The 16,237-nt window shown below is 45.4% G+C and overlaps 1 protein-coding gene across 4 annotated transcripts in view; it reads left to right on the top strand.

The window, feature by feature from the left end:
* Positions 1-16,237, top strand: part of USF3 (upstream transcription factor family member 3) — a 37,839-nt gene that overhangs the window by 17,789 nt on the left and 3,813 nt on the right. For 2 of the 4 annotated variants that reach the window (XR_012765709.1, XR_012765710.1), the window contains exons 3-6: positions 795-823; positions 3,198-3,280; positions 4,836-4,932; positions 6,047-13,841. Coding sequence is in view for 2 of the 4 variants with exons in the window: in XM_075437576.1 (XP_075293691.1) it covers positions 795-823; positions 3,198-3,280; positions 4,836-4,932; positions 6,047-12,522 (6,685 nt within the window). In the remaining 2 variants the exon portion in view is untranslated. Of the gene's footprint in view, positions 1-794; positions 824-3,197; positions 3,281-4,835; positions 4,933-6,046; positions 15,904-16,237 lie in introns of those variants that run through there. The other 2 variants (XM_075437576.1, XM_075437594.1) reach the window with 1 other exon arrangement.

Genomic DNA, 16,237 nt, shown 5'->3' with positions numbered 1-16,237 from the left:
TTTACTGTCCTTCCTGAAAGTATTTGGCTTACTGCCGTGTATACAGTACATCTGATTTATATATGTAGAGTACACATTTGGGTTTTATTGATTTCCAGCAAAGCAATTTGAGGTATTGCACAATGGTTCTGACCTGGCTGCCATCGGTCCAGAAATCCCAGGTGCACATCTGAAAACAAAGACAACCTGCATGTAGCCAAGTTGTACCTAGACAGAATTTTGAGGCAGTAAAAAACAACAACTGAAGAGGAATGGTAATTCTGGTTCTCACACAAAGGAAGCATGTTTGATACTGGGAGGTGTGATGTTTGAAGGTAACATGTCTGGAAAAATCAATTTGCACGGTAACATTTTCTCCTGTTTCATTGATTCAGTGAATGTAAAAGCAAGAATTCAAACAAATACTGAACTACCTTGTAGCTCAGAAATTAGTTCTTTTTGTTTGGCCTTAATGAACACTGGATAGTGTAATAGTTGTTGCTGAACAGAAACATAAAAATCCAGCTCTGCCCTATAAATATGTAACAATAATCAAATATGGAGTATTGCACTGTGCTTTGTTATACTGAAATGGAGTTAAGTCTGAAAACAAATGAATTTTTGTTAGACACTATTTAATACTGATGTCTAAGACCAGTCCTTTGAATGTCACTTCTGCTACATTCTTGTTGATGGAGCAGAACATAATATTTAGTATTTTTAGCTGTAATGGAAATAATAAAAGAAACATTTGTTTGTATGCAGATTTTTTTCCCTTCTGTTTCACATTACTGTTTTCCCTTTATGTTTCATAGAAAGAAAAACCGGGAGACACATAATGCAGGTAGGAACATTATGCTTTGTTGTTTGGCCTGGAAATAAGCACAGATGCTTTGAACTGTTGAAACATTTTGCATTGAGAAGGTTCCTCCGTAGGAGTTCATTACACTAAAAAACACACCTTACCAGACAACTTTCTGTGCTTTTGCATAGAATATCTGTGCAGAAGAGCTTCTTGATTGGTGTCTAGTTTGCTGTTTTCCACAGTACAAGGTTACAGTAGCACACCCAAGTATGAAAGTAGGACCATGCCGCTGGCTTTCCAATACTGGTAAACCATGAAGTAAACAATTTCAGTTGTGTTCAGTTCTAAAGGAAAATAAATGAGCAGGCATTCATACAGAAATAATACCCACCTCTAAAATAGAGATGGATATCTGACCTGAGAGCTTTAGAGGTTCCCTGGATTAGAAATATTCCTGTAGCCTGTCCCTGAGGCACCCACATGGATGTTGGTGTCCCAGAAATTCTGTGTGAATAGTGGCTGTATGCTGCAGGAGTCGCATTCCTTGGGCAATGGCTAGTTGGTGTCTTAACTCCAATGGCAACTTCTACAAGTAGCAGCAGAAAGATGGACTGGGGAAGGGTCTGACAGGTTTTGGCCTGGTTTATCCTAAGAGTTTGTTTCCAGTTCTTCTGTTATTAAACAGCGCTATTGTGTGGTCTTCACAAACTCAACTGGAAAAAACACTGACTACTGTCCATGTGAAGGCTGTGGATCATACTGCCTTTTGGGCTGTGCCCAGGATGTGACCAATTGCTTAGGGATTGAGAAGTAGCAGGAAATAGTCTTATCAAGTTTACTTTTAAGATTGCCAGCCTTGTTCTAATTCTCAATTCCTGTTTGACTTGCCAATAGCTTTCCAAAGTCTTCATCTACTGGCCTGAACTCTGCAAGATGTGGGGACCGGCTCCCTCCAGCCCTGTAGCTTGCTTAGTCATTAATATCTGGACAAGCTGAGTAGAGCATGGAAACAATTATCAAAACAAAGGAATAGCACTTCACAGCCACTGTGATATCTGTATGTGTTAGTAGGATATATAAAAATTAAGTCCCAAGGGTTATGTGTTTTAATGTTTATATGGCTGCTCTGATTTATATACTACATTTGTTGCAGAAGAGACTTTGTCTTGGTGTGCTTAGTGTATTTAGGCCTGTCTCTGTCCTGAGACACCACCAGTCTGTCCTGAGATAGAAAAAATAATTTAGCAGTTTGAAAAATGTAAATTGAAGCAACAGACTACTGAAATAAAACCACTTAAATTAAATCAGTATGTCCTTTTTAAAGAAGCACAGTAAAATATACTCACCTGTGGATCACTGTGTGTTTCTGTGTGCCACCAAAAGCAGCCCAGCTGTGCGCACCACAAGGTGATACTCAGTACAATGAACAGACGATATGGTGATTTGAATCTTGACAAAGCCATGACAGAACTTTTTTTCAGGCTCTTGGGCAAAAAGGCATCAAAAAGTTTTCATGTGCATAGAGCACCAAAACGTTTCAGTCAAAAACAGCTACGCCAGACTGAGCTATATTTGAAAGAAGCTGACAATGGTGGGTGGAAAACAGAGAGATTAATATTGTCTGAAAAAAACCATGCCCAAAGGTGTTTACACTGCTAGACTTGTAGTGTAGACCGTTTGTGTCAGTGTTTAGGCCTTGTGAAGAGGTAAATGATGTCACTAGAGGACTATAAATGAAATGTTTTCTGACCTTCCACAAAACAGATGATTCACTGGAAATACTGGTCATTAAATATTTTCTTTATTCCCGGTCATATATAGACCTTGTGGAACAGTTATACCTTGGAACATAAAAAAGAGTAACTGATAGTTCATATGCCTAGAGCTTCAGCTATATTCAGTGTTGGCTGCTCCATCAACATACATTTAAAATTAAGTTTGAAACCTGGTAAAATCTAAATTATTTCTCTTTTGGTGCTAAACTTGACATTAAGGTTTGAGACCTGGATTTCCCTCCTAAATCTGCAACTCATTCCTTCCATAATCTTAGTTCATTTATTTTCTGTATGCCTAATCTGTCTGCCTTGTGAAAAGACTTTCATAAAACTCAGCTAGGAAACGTTATCAAAACCTCAATTTTGAGCTGCAGTAACTCTTCTTTTCCACAAAGGGGTCCAGGACATCCACACCTTTTAAAGATATTGCTGCTTATGTCCAGCTCTTAATTCCACTGAGTATTAATTCGATAACTGAGGTTTACTTTAGAGGATTTTTTTTTTCCTCTCTTAAGTTACTAAGGGTTCCAATACATCACGAAATAATGTATTTATGAGCCCTTACAATGGTACTAGTTGTGCTGTTGCTGTGCTGACTTGCCCAACCAGATGACACAGCACACATTATTTTTCCTTAGTGGAGAGACATCGCAAGAAGAAGATTAATGCTGGGATAAACAGAATTGGAGAACTCATTCCCTGCTCTCCAGCACTTAAGCAGGTGAGTGTCCATTCAGAAATGTGTGCAAGTTTCCTGTAAAATGCCTGTGTGTTTCCTTGTCTGTAGCAGTATAAATATTTATTTTGCTATTTGTCTTAGGAAGAAGGCACAACTATCTGAATTAACATGCTCAAAAATCTTACTAGTTATTAGTATTTAAAAAATTATTTGTAGTATAATTCCTTTTTGGAAGTGAAGGGCCACATGAATGTAATTATGCAGATTTTGAGCTTTTTATCTGAAGGTGTTGCGTATGACTGCTGAAGGAATGAAACGGTACAAGCTGGACATGTGAGTGACTTTCTCCTCAATTCATAGGTGCAGTATTTCTGAGCAGGTGTAAGCTAGACTAATTTGCCTGTAGCAGTTTGGTCAGCTTGCTGATGTCTGCCTGCGCGTTGGATTCGCAGCTTCCCAAAGTTCTTGTTCAGGGTGCCTGAGTGTTAGTGACAACAGAAGGTAAAAATCTTACCTCAGCTGCTGCCTGCCCCGTTGCGTTGAGCGGATGGATAGCTGTTCACCCTTTCCTCTTAGGAGGGGTGGCAGGCTAGACAGAAGTAGTTTGGATCTGGCCAGTGGGTTGCTGATTACGTTGTGCAACTCCTGTTTGTCAAGGCATTTTCTACTGATGCTGTTTAATGCAGTCTGTATGATGCCCGAGTGCTGAAAGCTGCGGGTTAAGCAAGGTCGTTTTTCAGGTCATTCTCCAATCCCTTCTCAGCCCTTTGCTGGTAACCATTTAATGTCCTAAGATGTAAATAGAATTGCAGGCATCCTTATTTTTGTCATCTTTCATATAATGGAACAAAAGCAATTCAGAAATTGAAATAATAATAGTAATTTCAGACACTGTCCTTAGGAAAGATGAAGCAAGACAAACGGTTTGAGATTCGTGCGCAGAAGCATCTTATTAAAGACAGAGCAATCTACAGCAGAGGCTGTTCCTACAGAACAGTAGAAGAAGAAATGAAGAAGTGAACAAGAGGTTCACAGGCAGGATAAGCGTAGTTTCATAAAGGGAAGATGGTGGAGGAGCTGTGGCATGTTTTCTCTTCCCATATTCTCCAGTATATTACTTTCAAAATTACGCATACACCTTCCTGGATAATTGTTCTATGTTTGTTTCTTTTCCTAATAAAATATTTACAAGGCAGTATCCTGGAAATTTCATGTGATATATACGTTTATTAGTGAACACGAATTTTAGGCTGCTCAGCAAGAAATGATGCTTGCTGTTTGGGTTCTGTGGCCTTAGTATCTAGCTTCAGGCATCGGAAAATGTCATCTCCAGCATTGAAAATGTTATTCTGTAGAAACTCATGGCATTTTAGGGTCAGTATCACTCATGAAACCTGTGATTCATCTAGAAAAAAAACACAGAAAAAAACCCCCAACCTCAAAACCAAAAAAACCCCCACCCTACAATATTCAGACAGTCGTTTCAGTTAGCACATTTTTAAAGTAAAGCCTCTTGGAGCAAGTGCAATCTCATCATTAATGGATCTACCAACGATAGACCTTTCTGATAATTTTATATATATGTTTTCTTTTAAAGAGCAAGAACATGATCCTGGATCAGGCCTTTAAGTATATAACAGAAATGAAAAGACAGAATGATGAACTTCTGTTAAACGGCGGGAATAACGAACAGGGTAAGTACAGAAGGTGCCGGAGGCTCTAGAAGTTCTGTCACTCGCTTCCGTTACGTGTCTGTTGGCAGTGACTAACAACAAAGCCTGGATCAACAAACTTGGGAGTCCCAAGACATTATGCACATACAGGAAAAATGCAGCTGCTTAGAATACCTTGAAACAAGAAGCCAACAGAATGCCCAAGTGCGTGTTGTTGTACATAGCTGTGAGATAATGAAGCAATCGCGTTGTGATGTAATTACAGAGCTCATAAGTGCTGTGACACCATCTAGTAGATTCCATCCTGATTTGTTCTTACTGTAGTGACCAGAACAATTTCTGACAAACTTCAGAGCTAGATTTTTTTCATGGAAAACATGGAGTTTCCTTCATGCATAGAGCTATTTTTTTTCCTTTCAAATGCCATAAAAGTGCTAACAGCCTAGTTTATAAAAATGTTGTGCATCATATAAAATCTTCTTCAACAGATGCATAAAAGTACAGCGATGGAGGTATGACAGAAATAATCTCAGAGCTAACGTTGCGGTTTGTGATTTTTATTTCTACCCATAGAATGGAATTCTAAACAGTTTATCTTGTAGATGTAATTGGGTTTGAAAAACCTAGGTGCTTTTCCTAGTTAGCTAAGCTGTCTCCAAGTGCAGTCAGTTTTTGTGACTTCTATTTCATTTTGCATACCATTTTTAGATGTAATGAAACTTAGTTGTTGTGGAAAGCCATGAGATTCATCAACTAAATAAAAACAGTTTTAGTGTTTGCAAAGGAGCAGGGAAAAGAAAAAGATAAATTAATGCGCTCCTATTTCCTTCAGTAATTCAGCAACCTGATTATTGTTCAGTTTCATCTGAGTTAATCCTGATGTTTTTTGTGACTAAATAATTTGACATACCCTGCTATTGGTAACGGCATAGTCTGTGATGTTCGTTCACTTTCCCGCTCAGCAGAGAGGCTTATCAGGCTAGGAGTCTTCAGTTATGTTAGCCATTTGAAGAGAGCATACATTATTAACAATTTATTTCAATATGGCATAGTATTTACTCTGCAAGTCACATGGTAACGTTACCTGGTATTTGTGCTGGTGCTGATGTAATGGAGTGCTCTTGCTGTTTTGTAGCTGAAGAGATAAAAAAACTCCGGAAACAGCTGGATGAACTGCAAAAGGAAAACGGGAGATACATCGAACTACTGAAAGCAAATGATATTTGCCTGTATGATGACCCTACAATCCACTGGAAGGGCAACCTCAAAAATGCAAAGGTCTCAGTTGTTATTCCTGGTGATCAGGTTCAAAAGAACATCATTGTCTATTCCAATGGGAGTCAACCCAATGGAAATAACCAGGGAGCATCTGTCCAGGGAATAACGTTTAATGTCAGTCATAATTTACAAAAGCAAACAGCCAATGTTGTGCCAGTCCAGAGAACTTGCAACATAGTGACTCCTGTGACAATTTCTGGTATTTACCCCACAGAAAACAAGCCATGGTCACAAGCCACAGTTCCTCCGCTGGCATCTGCTCAGGCAGCTCCAGCAGGGAATGTTCTTGAGCTTTCCACCCCGGAGAATGAGCGAGGCGTGCTCGCTGCTGCTACTGCCAGCTCGCAGACTGCAGCTCAGTCCGGAACAGAACAGGAACTACAGTGTTCTTCAAGGAATGCACCACAGAATGATCAAAATCTCCCCAAAAGTAAAAATGATGAGGAGGGCACTAAATTAATGAAGAAAACGCTCCTGCAGGGTACCAGCCTTCCTTCCAGTGCTTCCACGGAAGCCACCCGGGATCAACAGGTGACTGCAACTTGCTCAAATACACACAATTCTAGGAGTGACCTTCAGGAAAGCTGTGTCATTTCAACCACGGAGACAGCTTGTGTGCCATCTGTGAGACTGTCTACTGCAGATAGTTTTTCTTCTGTGAATGTCCTCAAAAGTACAGACTCGGTAAGTAGTGCTGGAGTTGCTGTGTCTTCTGCAGCAGAAGGACTTAAGGCTGCCACGGCAATAAGCACTCTGCCCGCCAGTCCCCTAGAGAACTGCTGGTCTTTTTCAGGCTCTTCAGGCGTTGGAACTTCAGACTTGAAAAACATGAGTAGCCTTACACGGATGCCTTCAGCTGGAAACACACAGACCACGTGGACAACTTTGCAGCTAGCGGGAAACACTGTTCAGCCACTAAGCCAAGCGCCATCCGGTATAATGACCGCGCTACTGAACGAGCCAGTTAATGGTGCTGGTACTGTGTCTTCTGCTCACAGCAAGCCTTTGACTACAAGCATCAGTTTGAGTACTTCTCTGCCTGGGGATGGCCAGGCAGCTGAACAGATTGTAGTTACCTTGCCCTCATGCCCGCCCTTACCTATGCAGCCGTTAATCAGCCAGCCACAGGTTAAAACTCAGGCTGCAGGAAATATCCTTCCATTAAATTCAGCTATGCAGGTGATTCAGATGGCTCAGCCAGTCGCATCAGCCGTTACAGGAGCACCAGCTAACCAGAATGTCATCATTCTCCAGCCTCCAAACCCTGCTCCGTGCCCTCCCATTGTGAGAGCGGAAGTTCCCAGCCAAAATGTTAGTCAGCAAATTGTAATTATACAAGCTGCTAATCAGAATCCTCTTCCCCTCCTCTCTGCTCAGCCTTCTGCTTCTGTAAGAGTTCCCGTGAACGGGCCAACTGCAGTCACAAACTCCGGCAGCTCCATACAAAATGCCTCTCTTCCACAGACTTTTGGAGGGAAACACCTTGTCCATATATTACCAAGACCATCTTCTTTGCCATCCTCTAGCTCTACACAAACGTTTTCAGTTACAATGTCCAATCCACAGCATCCTCAAACCATCTCATTAAACGGGCAGCTTTTTGCATTGCAGCCTGTGATGTCTTCATCTGGAGCTTCAAACCAAGCCCCTATGCAAATTATTCAACCCACGACCAGCGAAGATCCAAATACCAATGTTGCCCTCAATACGTTTGGTGCTTTGGCTAACCTCAATCAAAGCATATCGCAAATGGCTGGGCAGAGCTGCTTACACTTGTCCCTCAGCCACCCTACCAATCCCACAACTGTCAATAACCAGATTGCCACAGTTAGCTGCGTGTCATTACCAACTTCTGTGGCATCTTCTGTACCTGCGGAGGTTTCAGTATTAACTAGTGCCTCCAATTCAATAAATGCTTCCCCCAAAAAAGCAGGTGCTGGCTTGCCCTCTAATGCAAAATCAAAAAGGACGAACAAAAAGCCAAGCACAAAGAAACACCAGGCAGTCAGTAGCAAAGTGCCCTGCCCCGTAGTTCCTGGCAAAGACGCAGGCAAGGTGGGCTGTGCCTCCGTGGAAACGGTGGTGGCAAAGCATTCGAACGGCGAGGGGCTGCCTGAAAATGCTCCAGCAGCGTCGCAAGCTTTAACGACGTCGCAGGCGAGCGGTGTGGCAGCGTCGAGTGGCGTCAGCGTTCCTGACTGTCGTTCCAAAGAGACTGCGAGCTCTGAACAGGCAGCGAGAACCTGCCCTGTCCCCGAGCCAAGCTCGGCAGAGGTGCCTGCGTCCTCGCCGCAGGCGTCCGTGCTGTCCGAGCAGCTGGCGCTCGTCCCGACGACTGCCAAAGACGCTGCTCCTTGCCAGCAGGCCCGGGGGGCTCAGAGCCGTCCACCAGCCGGCTCTGCCGTGTCAGAGTCTCCCAAGCCTTGCGAACCCCCCAGCACCTTAGCATCCTCTACCGAAGCGCACGTGATGCATTCTGAGGTGGCTGGGACATCAGCAGCGCAGAACAGCACAGCGGGTCATACTTCCAAGGCAGGAGCAGTTTCGGAGTCCTGCAACATTGCGCAGGATTCCTCAGTGGTAATGCAAGATGCGGACTTGTTAGAAGGACAGGGTCTAACCAGAATGCTGTCTGATCTCACAAAAGAAAGAACAGCTGTGGAAAAAACCTCTTCATTTGCCATCCAGGGAGAGCATTCTGATTTTTCCATGGAAAACTCTAAATCAGCCGAATCAAATGTTGATTTAACTGAGAAGCAGGAGCTCTTGCTGATGAACACGGAAGGCGATGCTCTCTCCCAGCATCACTCCTGCATGTCTGACCAGGAAGTAGTCAGTGCTTCCCTTATCGCTAGCAGGCAGGCAGACTCCCCCATGTCAACTAGCTCTGGCAGCAGTCGAGGCTTCTCAGTTGCCTCTATGTTGCCAGATACCACCAGAGAAGACGTTACTAGGAGCACCTCAACCAGTACATGTAACAGCTGCACGTTTTCAGAACAGACTGACATTGTAGCTCTTGCAGCAAGAGCTATTTTTGACCAGGAAAACCTCGAGAAAGGTGGAGGAGGAATACAGGTTAACATGAGGGATGCCATCTCTAAGTCGAATGAAGTTGCACCATTGGAGAGAGAGCAACAGGCTTTTAAACCTCAGCCAGTGAAAGAAAACAATGCAGGGCCACTGGAAGCAGCACCAAACAAATTCAGTGCTCAAGATACAGCACAGACAAATGTCGACAGACAGGTTGAAAAGCCAAGCTGCTCTGTGGGAGGTGCGGAAACATCAAACACTTCTTTGCAGATTTCTGCTTCCCAGTCACCAAGCATAACCAGTTTAAGCGTGAATAATCTAATACACCAGAGCCGCATTGTCCATCCCCTTGTGAGTTGCTCAAGTTTATCCCAGTCTTCAGAGCCAGCCAGTGTCCCTGCGACTGTGAGCCTCCCCGTTCCCTCCAGCACATACATCAGTCAGTCTCCAGGACCGGCCATGATGAGTGAGTATGCTCAGGAACAACTGAATGCTATCAGGGCAAGCACCATGCAGGCTCCCCAGCTGCCGGAATCGCACTTAAAGCAGCAAAGTCATGAAGGTCGCAAGGACTCTGCCAAGCGGGCTGTTCAGGATGACCTTCTGCTTTCCACGGCGAAGAGGCAAAAGCAGTGCCAGACAACGCCCATAAGGCTGGAGGGGATGGCCTTGATGAACCGGACACCGGAGAGCATCACTGATCAAACACAAATGCTGGTCAGTCAGATGCCTCCTAACTCGTCCAATTCGGTGGCATCAGTGAGCAGTCAAGGGCATGTGGATGGCCTTAATAGGTTGTTCCCATCAAACAGCAACTTTGTAACACCAGCTTTGAGACAAACGGAAGTTCAGTGCGGATCTCAGCCACCAATTTCAGAGCAGCAAGGCCAGGCAGGGCAGCACTTGCAGCCAATTCAGCATGTTCCTGCTCAAGGCATATCTCACCTTCACAGTAATCATCCATACCTCAAGCAACAGCAGGCTGGTCAGTTAAGAGAAAGGCACCACCTGTATCAGCTGCAGCACCATGTCACTCATGGGGAAAACTCAGTCCACTCTCAACCTCACGGTGTCCACCAACAGCGAACAATACAGCAGGAGGTGCAGATGCAAAAGAAACGAAATCTCATCCAGGGAACACAAGCCGCTCAACTTTCCCTGCAGCAAAAACACCACGGAAGTGACCAAACGCGGCAGAAAGGTGGTCAGCCTCATCCTCACCACCAGCAAATGCAGCAGCAGATGCAGCAGCACTTTGGAGCTTCCCAGCCTGAAAAGAACTGTGAAAATCCTGCAACAAGCAGAAACCATCATAACCACCCTCAGAGCCATATAAATCCGGATATTATGCATCAACAGCAACAAGAGGTTAGCAGCAGACAGCAAGGTTCAGCTTCCGAACACGTGTCAGGGCACAGTCAGATGCAGAGACTTATGACCTCAAGGGGCTTAGAGCAGCAGATGGTGTCCCAGGCAAGTATCGTAACCAGACCATCAGATATGACATGCACCCCTCATAGGCAGGAAAGAAATAGAGTTTCCAGTTACTCTGCTGAGGCACTCATTGGGAAGACGCCCTCTAATTCGGAACAGAGAATAGGAATATCCCTTCAAGGCCCGAGGGTTTCTGACCAGCTTGAAATGAGAAGCTATCTTGACGTTTCTAGAAATAAAGGGTTGGTCGTTCATAATATGCAGGGCCGCTTATCCGTTGACCATACAGTTGGCGCAGATGTGCAGCGGCTTTCTGACTGTCAAACATTTAAGCCAGCTGGACCAAATCAACAACCAGCGGGCAGTTTCGATGCACAGGCTTCAAGAAACAGCGAAATCGGTAATTCTGTGTCATCCCTCAGGGGCATGCAGTCGCAAGCTTTTCGAATCGGTCAAAATACGGGGCCGTCCTTAGAAAGACAGAAGAGATTGCCCTACCAGCCAGTGCAGAGTATTCCAACGGGAAATACCCTGCCAGCAAGGGAAAACGAGAACACGTGCCACCAAAGTTTCATGCAGAGCTTACTTGCACCTCACCGTGGAGATCAAGTTGGTGGAAGCCAAAGATCCATCTCAGAACATCAAAGGACGACGCAGTGTGGCGCCTCCTCCACGATTGAGTACAGCTGTCCCCCAGCACGGGAGAGCGTCCACATCCGAAGAGATGGTGATGGCCAGAGTAGGGAGAGCTGTGACATGTCTTCTGCAATTGGTGTGATTAACACAAGGAACAGTTCTTTGAGTATTCCTTTTTCGAGTTCTTCTTCCTCGGGAGATATTCAGGGTCGCAATACAAGCCCAAACATCTCTGTGCAGAAGTCCAATCCCATGAGGATGACGGACAGTCATGGAACTAAGAGCCACATGAATACGCCTGTTTCTAGCAACATGCACGGAGTTGTGAGGCCAACTCACCCTCACCCTGCAGTCTCTCACGGAAATGGCGAGCAAGGACAACCTTCTGTTCGTCAGCCAAATTCCTCAGTAACTCAGCGGTCGAGGCATCCTCTGCAAGATAGTGGAGGTTCTAAAATACGTCAGCCCGAAAGGAATCGATCTGGAAATCAAAGACATGGAAACGTCTTTGACCCTAGTCTTCCCCATCTTCCGCTCTCCGCCAGCGGCAGTATGATCCTCGGGCGCCAGCAGTCTGCGATAGAAAAAAGAGGAAGCATTGTCCGATTTATGTCTGATGGCCCTCAAGTCTCTAATGATAACGCGGCCCCTGACCAACATACCCTCTCTCAGAATTTTGGATTCCCTTTTATTCCGGAGGGTGGCATGAATCCACCGATAAATGCCAATACCTCTTTCATCCCACCAGTCACTCAGCCTAGTGCCACTCGGACACCAGCTCTAATCCCGGTCGATCCCCAGAATACGCTGCCATCCTTCTATCCTCCGTACTCCCCTGCCCATCCTACCCTTTCCAACGACATCTCTATCCCTTACTTTCCCAATCAAATGTTTCCTAACCCAAGCACGGAGAAGCCGAGTAGTGGAAGTTTAAACAATCGATTTGGATCCATTTTGTCTCCTCCCAGGCCTGTTGGTTTTGCTCAGCCGAGTTTTCCTTTGCTTCCGGATATGCCACCGATGCACATGACCAACACATCGCACTTATCCAATTTTAACTTGACGTCTTTGTTTCCAGAAATCGCCACAGCTCTTCCTCCAGATGGTTCAGCGATGTCGCCTTTGCTTTCCATTGCAAACACGTCTGCGTCAGATTCTTCCAAGCAGCCCTCGAACCGACCTGCCCACAATATAAGCCATATCCTAGGTCACGACTGCAGCTCTGCTGTATGACAGCTGATGGACCCACTTCTAGTCTGATGCATTGTTTATATATTTAAGAAGAAGAAAGCGGATCTGACTGGCATCCCTGAAGTGGCCATTCATGGCATCACTGTTGATTTGCCTAAATGTATGTATATGGGTACTTTTCGTATTTATATACACGCTGTATTTCCATCCACCCTACTAACTTTGAAGCACCAGTGCCTATAGCAATGCTTACTTACTAGTGGACGGTAAGGATGCAACATTTAGAGCTGTGCAAATACTGGTTGTTGATTTTCCAACAATCAAGTCTGATGTCCGATTGTTCCAGGGTAAGGGCCACCCTCAGTAATACGTGGATGTCAAGGAAGGAGCGAGAGCATCCGTGTGGGAGGCAGGAGACAAATGCTACAGGTTTCGGTTTGTTTCTGATGCGTTTACCTGAAACTACAGACGAACTTGAAGTGGCTTGGGTTTCCCTTTTTCTTCCGTAAAATCTCTTCAGGAGCCTCAACGCAAGTCAAGTCTGTGTTAACCCAGTGTTAATTGATAAAGACATTTGTTGTGCAGCTTTTGTCTGTTTGAAGCTTGTCACGTCCACTTGACTTAAGGCTGACTTCACCTGGCAAAAATGACTATGTGTTTCCATGGTCAGCAATTAAAAAAACTGGTTTAGAAAATTCAGATTTCTTTACCCCATGACTTTCTGTTTCTAAGAAGAATTTTGGTTGATCTGTTTTAACAATGACTTCGGTTACTGCTGAACTTAATTTTAACGTAGCTTACGACTCCTTCTGGTGTAGCCAGCGGAGACAGCAGTCGTGTTTGTTGCCATATCATTGTTCATATGCTGCAAGTTACCTCAGGGTGGGTTTTGTACCTTGTGTAGCACCTTCTTAATGTCTTTTTTTTTCCCCCTCGCCTTTTCTTTGGCCCACGCTCAAACGCCAGCTCTCTGGTTGCTGTGAGCGACAGCTCTTTGTTGTACCCGGCAGCACGTGGGAGGAGGCCTGAGCCCGTGGCACCCCCAAAACGCGCTGGGGTCCCCGTGGGCGCGCTTTTTAACTTAACATTGCTGACAGGATTGGGCCTGAGTAAATATCAGTCCTTTGCACTTGAATGCACCTTTTGTCTAAACCCGTGTGATTGTGGCTGGAGGAGGAGCGCGGACGTGTGAAGACCGAAGCGCTGCGTACCAGGAAGGCGTCGCGATCGGAGCACCCCGAGGAAGGGGGCTGCGTTTGCCGGCGCGCGAGAGGCAGAGTGGATGTGCGTGCGCTGGCCGAGTCTCCAGTACTTTCACAAATTGCAGTCCCGTTTTCTTTTAAAGGAAAGGGAAGAACTAGGTAAGTTTTATTTATTTAATGGTTTTGCAGTGTGATTTTTCTTAAAACAAGGCAGAAATATTTGTCTTTTATTTTTATGTGCTTGGAAATACCGCTCTGGCTTTGATTCTTCAGCTAATGTAGTAACTTCAGGTTTCCTTGTAGGCAATCCTTCCCCTACCAGCCAGGGAGTGGCAAAAACTGCTCCGGGGCCTCTTCTCTGGGCAGGGTAAGCTTGAAACACCTATGTGTTGCCCGCCAGTGCATCGTCTTGCTGCTCCTGGGACCTGTCACAGGTTCTTCCCCAGTGCCTCTACTAGTGGGGGTGTGGGGAGGAGCAGAGTCCCTGGGGTTTTTTTAGGGTTTTGTGGTGTTTTTTTTTTCTTTGAAAGGCAGAAAGGAAGATATTCTCCATCTTCAAGAACAGGACCCACAAAGAGGGACCTGAAAGGTTTTTCCATAGCTTGACTATCCAGGCCACATTTTTGCGAATCCTTTTACACTGATCCAGGAAAGTAAAGAGGCTTTAGCATAAAAAAAGAATCGGGCTGTGTCTGTAGTCCGTGCTGTCTCCTCTCTTGTGACCTGGGGTCTTGATGTTTTCCTGCTAAGCTAAGTAAAATGGTTCTGATTCAAACTGGGAATCACCTTTTAATTCAGATGGAGCTTATCTTAGGACACTAAATCTAAGTGGTGCATCAGTTCTCTGTGTTTCTTAAAAAGAATAGATTGAATATTTATTTCACTTCAAAGCAAGGCAACTTGTCTGAGTTTGACTGTGAAATCGGCTGCCAAAGCGTAGTCACGAGCGGAATGGCAGCAACGGGCCTGTGCAGAGCAGGAGGGTTAGGAACGATGGTCAGTCCGCAACTCCGAGTAAGCCCAGTGCAGCTCTGGGTGTTCTCTGATGAGACTCTTGATCAAATTGATTTCCCTAACTGAGTAGGTCCTGAAGGGGCTGCCTTGGGTGGTGGAATGAGCTCCGTAACGATGAGTGGCTCCGTGGGTTGGGGACGATAAAGACAGGGGTATTGAGTCAGCAACTGCGCTGTGTGTTAACTCATCTAGACCTTTAGGAGGGAAGCTGAACAGGCACTCTTACTCTCTTTAGATGGCATTGTGTGTCCAACAGTGTATTTGGCTTTCAAAACACAGTAGTGGAAAATTAAGCCTGGGCTTCCAGGACTTTATATAAAGATGTTAATCTTCCTCATCATTCCAAGCATTCAGGTGGTACCACATTAGTTTCCTCTGCTGGGAAAACTACGCTGCTTCATGGTGTCTTTGAAAACTGGAGTGAGCTTGTAGACTTATACGGACCAGCTGCAACAGCTGGATGTTCCTAAGTCCATGGGGCCTGATGGGATTCACCCCAGGGTATTGAAGGAGCACGGCAGGACCCCTCTTGATCATCTGCCGAAGGTCTTGGCAGTCTGGGGAGGTCCCTGCTGACTGGAAGCTACCCAGCATTATTCCAGTCTACAAGAAGGGCGTGAGGGAAGACCCAGGGAACTACAGACCTGTTAGTGTAACCTCAGTTCCCGGGAAAATTGTGGAGAAGACTATACTGGTCACTATTGGGAGGCATTTAAAGAACAGTGCAGTCATCAGGCACAGTCATTATGGGTTCACAAAGGGAAAGTCCTGTTTAAATAATGTGGTAACCTTCTACAAGGTCACCCGCCCAGTGGATGAAGGGAAGGCGATGGATGTAGTTCTTGTGGATTTTAGCAAGGCTATTGGTGCTGTCCCTCACAGTATCCTTCTGGACAAGTTGTCCAGCTGTGGGATGAGTGGGTTCATGGTGAGCTGGGTGAGAACTGGCTGAAGGGCAGACCTCAAAGGGTTGTAGTGAATGGGGCTACATCTGGCTGGTGACCAGTCACCAGTGGTGTTCCTCGGGTCTCAATATTAGGGCCAGTTCTGTTCAATATATTTATCAACGATCTGGATGCAGGAGTTGAATCAGTTTGCTGATGGTACCAAACTGGGAGGTGCTGTTGACTCTTGAGGGACAAGAGGCCTTGCAGAGGTCTAGAGATCTAGATGGATTGGAGCATTGGGCAATGGCTAACAGGATGAATTTAGGAAGTCCAAATGCTGGATTCTGCACCTGGGATGGAGTAACACTGGGCACAAGTATAAATTGGGAGAGGAGTTGCTGGAGAGCAGCCCTGCAGAAAGGGACCTGGGGGTGCTGGTCGGCAGCAGGCTCAATCCGAGTCAGCAGCGTGCCCTGGCAGCAGAGAGGGCAAACCCTGTCCTGGGGTGCATCAAACACAGCACAACCAGCCTGCCAAAAGTGGTGATTATCCCACTGTATTCAGCGTTGATGTGGCCTCACCTCGAGTGCTGTGTGCAGTTCTGGGCCCCACCATTTGGGAAGGGTGTGAAGGTCCTTGAGTGCCTCCAGAGGA

This window comes from Opisthocomus hoazin, chromosome 1 (genome assembly GCF_030867145.1).
Source record: "Opisthocomus hoazin isolate bOpiHoa1 chromosome 1, bOpiHoa1.hap1, whole genome shotgun sequence".
Lineage (NCBI taxonomy): Eukaryota > Metazoa > Chordata > Aves > Opisthocomiformes > Opisthocomidae > Opisthocomus > Opisthocomus hoazin.
This window is presented reverse-complemented; position numbering and strand designations above follow the sequence as displayed.